This window comes from Panicum hallii, chromosome 5 (assembly GCF_002211085.1).
Source record: "Panicum hallii strain FIL2 chromosome 5, PHallii_v3.1, whole genome shotgun sequence".
Classification (NCBI taxonomy): Eukaryota; Viridiplantae; Streptophyta; class Magnoliopsida; order Poales; family Poaceae; genus Panicum; species Panicum hallii.
The window spans coordinates 11,365,195-11,371,194 of record NC_038046.1 but is presented as its reverse complement, the minus strand read 5'-3'; the positions used below and the strand labels follow the sequence as shown (position 1 = coordinate 11,371,194).

The 6,000-nt window shown below is 62.8% G+C and overlaps 1 protein-coding gene across 1 annotated transcript; it reads left to right on the top strand.

Moving 5' to 3' along the window:
- Positions 1-3,177: 3,177 nt before the first annotated feature.
- LOC112895803 (transcription factor bHLH13-like) lies at positions 3,178-5,323 on the top strand. Its single transcript, XM_025963794.1, has one exon. The coding sequence runs from the start codon at positions 3,453-3,455 to the stop codon at positions 4,914-4,916; it is 1,464 nt and encodes a 487-aa protein (XP_025819579.1). The 5' UTR covers positions 3,178-3,452; the 3' UTR covers positions 4,917-5,323.
- Positions 5,324-6,000: the final 677 nt, after the last annotated feature.

The window sequence follows — 6,000 nt, the reverse complement described above, 5'->3', positions numbered from 1 at the left end:
TTTTGAATCGGTGAAAATTGTATGTTGGTGTTGGTCCTGTTCCTCCTTGAGACCTGATTATTTGAAACCTAGTCCGTAACATTGCGTCTCATTCAGATTTAGATTATGCAATTCCTGTTGGTTGATGATACTGAAAGGAAGGTTTCTGTAGGAAGCCTCTGCCTGGTTGCATGCGGGTGCAAAGCACCTCGTAGGGATGGTTGAGCAGTAGTGGACTAGCTCCTTTCTCTTCCTCTCTTTAGGTTGTTTTCATTTTGTGTAAATCACAACCGCGTGCTCAAGTATTTTGCGTGAGTGTGAGCCACTCCACGTCGTTGTAAAAGAGCTATTTTTTTCATCTCCTTCCTAATACAAAGAAACACAAGAAGAAAAAAAGAGAAAACTTTGAGCTTTGACTGCTACATATGCTGTATGGTAGTCAGCTTTAAACTCCTGGGTCTTGTTCCTTTCTATCGAAATTTCTATGCCCCGTTTTCCCTAGGTCTTCTGGTTCAGTTTCATCTTCGTTCACAAAGCTGAACGATGTCCATAGATCCCTGTAGTTATTTACAGAAAGCCTGGGACACAGTTTTTCCGGATCTTTTAATTTGTCCTTCACAAAGACGGTCGTAGATCCATGCATCCACTGACAGGTTCAGTATCACCCAGGCGCTTCTTTTTTTGAAGCGGGCCCAGGCGCTTCAGTCTTGAAGCCACAAATGTCACGTGCGCGACGACGGGAATAATCCAGATCGACCGGTGGAAGAGCTGAGCACGGAAAAGCGTTGGCCACGATCGGGTTGGACAGGAAGGTCCTGCCTGCGTACAGCAACGCCGAATATGGATGGTTCTATGAACCAATCGGCGGCATCCGTGATGCCCTAGAATAGATAGGAAATGGAAATCGACCCAAGGCGGCTCCGTGAAATGTACTGCAGCCTGCAGGGCGTCAGGCTACTTTCGCTGCTGAAGTTGCCTTCACGGCACACGTCACGAAGCTAGGAGGAGGAGGGAGTGTACAGTGCCCATGAACACGCAGAGATCTTGACAGGGAGATAAACGCATCGTGCTCGCCTCGACAGCAGCTCAAAACGTGGGTTTTATTCTATCCCTTCACCTTCACCGGATGAGTGGATGACCGGAGTACGTGGTGGAGAGAGCACGAGGCCAGCCAGATCAGATCGCGTAGTAGCGCGCCATACAGTGGAAAGCTGCCGTCTCACTCTCGCCGCCGCCGCGCGCCTTCAGTGCCTCCGGCCCTGCGCTGCGCGCACGTGATCCGCCGCCGGGTATGGTCTCCGTTCGCCGAACGACCCGGGGTGGGCACGAGGCGCTGTCGGGCCGCATGGGGAAGATTCCGCTCGCCCTCGCCGTCGCTACCGCTCTCCTCCGGTTATGGACGACGCCTGCTGCTGTGCTGGGGGCGCCTATCGGCTATCGCCCTCGGCCCCTGTCCCCTGCCGCGCGCGCGTCCGGCTCGCTCGCGCATGTCGCGCCGCGCGCTGCCGTCCGCGCGCCGGCCACCATCCCCGCACCGGCTCCGCCCGTCGCCACGTCCCGTGACCGGATGCATTGCACCATATGCGTCCGTACGCCCCAGCTCGCTTGTCCAGCCGAGACGAGAGGCACGTGCGGCTATTTGTGATGTGGCGTCTCCGGGGACCTGCCGGGCCAGCCGGGCAACGATACCTTTGGTCCAGGAACTAGTTGCCGGGTGCATGCACTTTGCCATGCTTGCTTGCCATTGTTGCTTGCCTTGGGTAAGCGCACCGTCCCGTGCTTACGTCAGATCGAGGAAATCACAGAACCAGCTGCACCTGCGCGCCAGTGATCCCTACAAGCTCGCTCTTACAACCACAACTCGGTGAACTCAAAAAAAAAAATGGTGTGAACCTAGATTGATAGTATATTTGCTCGATTCATTCGACGACAAAAGAGAGTCATCCCGGACGATAAAAGATCCCATGCCACACTTCGGTCGGCAGACGAAGAATAATCTTTGGTACGTCGTACGGAACACCGAAAAAGGGTACTTGCTCTAGAAGCAAGCCATGATCAAAATTCAAGACCTCGGATCTGAGCTCAGATCTGGGCTGGAGGGGCCGGACCCACCACAGGCCGATGGGCCGAGGATCCCAGCCGCAGAGCTCGAATCGAACCCCGCGTGCAAAAGCTGCGCGCGAAAGCCGGACACACGCATGGGTTCCCCATCATCAGGTCAGGTCGCCCGCCCCGATCGCGTCCTCACCGGCGGGCGCCGATCGAGGACTTCTCGCGCCCGGAGTGGCGGCAGCGATGATGCCCCTCTGCCCGGCCCCGCCCGCCCGCGCGTGCCGCCGGCCATGCGCTGCCCCCCGGCCCGTCCGTCCGTTCGTCGCAGGCGGGTGTCGAAGCAGACGGGCGCGTACGTGGGCGTGCATCGCCCGTGCTCTGCAGAGCAATGATGCCGGCGAGCGTGGCCCATGGATCCATCGAGCCCCAGTCAGTCAGCCGGTGGCACCGATGGGCTCTCAACGCGGACCACCTGATGATCCGGTTCCTTGAGCAGGTTGCAGCTAGCATTTTCCAACGGATATGAACGCTTCGTTTCGGGTCTGAGCTTGTAATACTGTAAGCACGACGGCTGTTGCCGTGCAGGTAGGTATACTTCAGAATTCGGATGACATGACATAGAGGTACGAAACCTCCTGTACTAGGCCACCGTCTGTGGCTGGCATTCTGAGATGAAAACGGATCGGGGTTGCTTTCGAGGTCGGTATTTGCTCGATCTGGTTTGCGTGCGGTTCGTGTGCTCCCTCTCAACTAACCTGCCCCACAGGGTGTAGACACGAAATGCAGGCTCAGTTCTTCAGGAGCAGCGAATCGCCACGGGACCAAGTGAACAAGCAGCCGCTGACCTCTATTCCAGCGCGCTCTCTCAATTCCTGACGGCGCGGCATCCTGAGCTACTGAGCTCCCCCAATCCTCCCGCTAGCTCTGCTCGCCCTTCCCATCTCTGGCAAACCGCATCAAGCACAGGGGCCGGCATGATTCACATGCGGCGAGGCGACGCGTCGCTCCAAACCGAAGACTGCCCCCCGATCCCCTCCGGTCCCGGTGCACCGAACCCACCCCCGGTACCTGCCGTACACGCGCGACGCGCCCCCGTTTTTTAACGAGGCCTCGCTCGCGTCCGCACCTCGTATCACATCACAGAGCGCACGGCCGCCTCTGGCCTCCTAGCTCGCGAGTCGCGAAGTGCCCGCGCTGGAAAAACCAAGCGAGCCACGCAGCTCGTTCGCGACCGGCTCCCGTGATCTGCCGTTCTCGTCCACCGCTCCGCGTATAAAAGCGCAAGCTTGCAGAGCCCAGCCGAGAGAGTAGACCGCGTCGCTGGTAGCCAGGCCAAGTCACCCACGCGTTTTCTCGCCGCGGAGCAGTCGGGGACTTGGGGGGCCTCTGGCAAACGCGTAGCGGTGGGCTCGAAGCAAGGCATGGCGTGGTCGGAGACGGACGCCGCGCTGTTCGCGGCGGTGCTTGGGCGGGACGCGGCGCACCACCTGGCCACCACGCCGCCGCACCTGGACGGGCCCGCGGCATCGGCGGCGTCGGCGCCGCCCGAGCTCCTGGCGCGCCTGCAGGACCTCGTGGAGCGGGGCGGCGTGTGGGCGTACGGCATCTTCTGGCAGGAGTCCCGCGGCGCCGGCCGCCCCGTGCTCGGTTGGGGCGACGGGCACTGCCGCGACGGCGGGGCCCCGCACGACGCCGGGGAGGCCGGCGCGGCGGCGGCGGAGAGGAGCGTGGCGCGGAAGCGCGCGCTGCTGCGGCTCCACGCGCTCTACGGCGGCGGGGACGACGACGAGGGCGCCGACTACGCGCTCCGCCTCGACCGGGTCACCGGAGCCGAGATGTACTTCCTGGCGTCCATGTACTTCTCGTTCACGGAGGGCGCGGGCGGGCCGGGGCACGCGCTGGCCTCCGGCCGCCACGCCTGGGCCGCCGTGGACCCGCGCCCGCGCGGCGCCGGCGCCGGCGAGCCCGCGCCCGGGTGGTACGTCCGCGCGTCCCTCGCCCAGTCCGCGGGGCTCCGCACTGTCGTCTTCCTCCCGTGCAAGGGCGGCGTCCTCGAGCTCGGCTCCGACGTGGCCGTCCGCGAGACTCCTGAGGCCCTGCGCGCCATCCAGTCCGCCCTCGCTGTCGCGCCGCCCGCGGCACGTGAGGAATGCATGAGAATCTTCGGCAAGGACCTCTCTCCCAGCGGCCGAACGCCGCGGCCGCAGGCCGTGGGGCTCGGCGTCACCAGCGACAATTGGGCTCCACAGCTCGGCGGCCACGCCGCGGCGTCCGCCGCAGCCGCCAACAAGGAAGCGGCGAAACCCAGACCTCCGGAGCCGCCCAAGAGCATCGACTTCACCAAGCCGGGCAAGGCGGAGCAGGCCGGCGGCGAGGAGCGGAGGCCGCGGAAGCGCGGGCGGAAGCCGGCGAACGGGCGGGAGGAGCCGCTGAACCACGTGGAGGCGGAGCGGCAGCGGCGGGAGAAGCTGAACCAGCGGTTCTACGCCCTGCGCGCGGTGGTCCCCAAGATCTCCAAGATGGACAAGGCGTCCCTGCTCAGCGACGCCATCGCGTACATCCAGGAGCTGGAGGACCGGCTCCGCGGCGGCGGGGGCGCGGCGGGGGCGGGCGCGCGCGCGGAGAGCCCGGCCGTGGAGGTGAAGGCAATGCAGGACGAGGTGGTGCTGCGCGTCACGACGCCCCTGTACGCGCACCCCGTCTCCCGGGTGTTCCACGCCATCCGGGACGCCCAGCTGAGCGTGGCGGCGTCGGACGTGGCGGTGGCCGACGACGCCGTGACGCACACGCTGGTGCTGCGGTCGCCCGGGCCCGAGCAGCTGACCGCGGAGACGGTGCTCGCCGCCATGTCACGGGGAATGACCAGCGCCACCCCCTCCCCGTGACCGCGCTAGCTGGTAGTAGCTGTAAGTCGTAACCGTGCGCGCCCCGTGCGCGTGCAACTGCCCAACCGTTTAGTGCTAGCTTCTCCCCACTTGTGACTGCATGCCGGCCACGTAGTAAAAGCCCCAGATCATCATAATACAGTGGTGGCCAAGGGGGCACGAATTTAGTGTTCCTTTCCCTAGTTTTTTTTTTCCCACCACATGTTTACACGAGATGCGTTCGTACACAATTGAAGGCAGAGTTTGCTAGTTGTTAGTTGTAGTTTTGTTTAATTTCTTGGACGCTGTTTGTCCAGCCTCTCGTAGCTAACCTACAGCATGCGTGCAGCAGCCTGACAGTGTTGTTGTTTTCACCTGTAGCTCTCGTGTGTGTCGGATTCAACCCGCCCCCAATTGTTTTGCATGTATGACTGGAGTGTGTCGTTGTATGAACGTTCCCTGCCTGTCGATTCCAGCGGCTCTGTGGGGAAAGCTGCCGTGGGGTTTCAGGCAGATCGTTTACTTTGACGAGCCGACCGATGATTACCGTCTGACCGGCAGCGCGTTTCTGCGTTTCACATCGTGGCCGGCCCGGACCGGAAGTTTTCTTCCTCCTCTACGCAACCCCGCGCCGTCCGCGCGTGGAGGTCAAGCCAGCCACCCGGGGCGTCGGGCGCGTCACGCACCGCGTCCTCCCGTGAAAGCGAGGCCGCATCCACGCGCGCTCGGGACCCCAGCACCAGCAGATTGGTCCGAGGTTCGCCGCGAAGCCACGGCCCGAGCGGCCGCCCCGGCCCGTGTGGCAGCTTCCGAGCGGGACCTCCGCGCGAAGCGACGGCGGGCGAATGGGCGCGGGACAGCAGCGCCGCCGTCCCTCCCCGCGCTCGTACGGACCGATCGGGCAAGTGGGGCCGACGTGACCGGCCGGGGCCGGGGATCGGCCGAACGGGCCGGTGGATCCATGATTCCATCGGATGTTACGTGCCAACAAACTAGACCTTAAACAGGCAGCCTTTTGCCCTTTCAAGGGAGGGGAGGGCCTGTTTGCGTGCGTGTCCTAGGTTGATGTGTCGAACTGCCGTCGAAAGAGCTCGCGTCTCCCGGC

Coding starts and splice junctions, on each gene's coding strand:
- LOC112895803 (XM_025963794.1), top strand. CDS start 3,453: ATGGCGTGGTCGGAGACGGACGCCGCGCTGTTCGCGGCGGTGCTTGGG.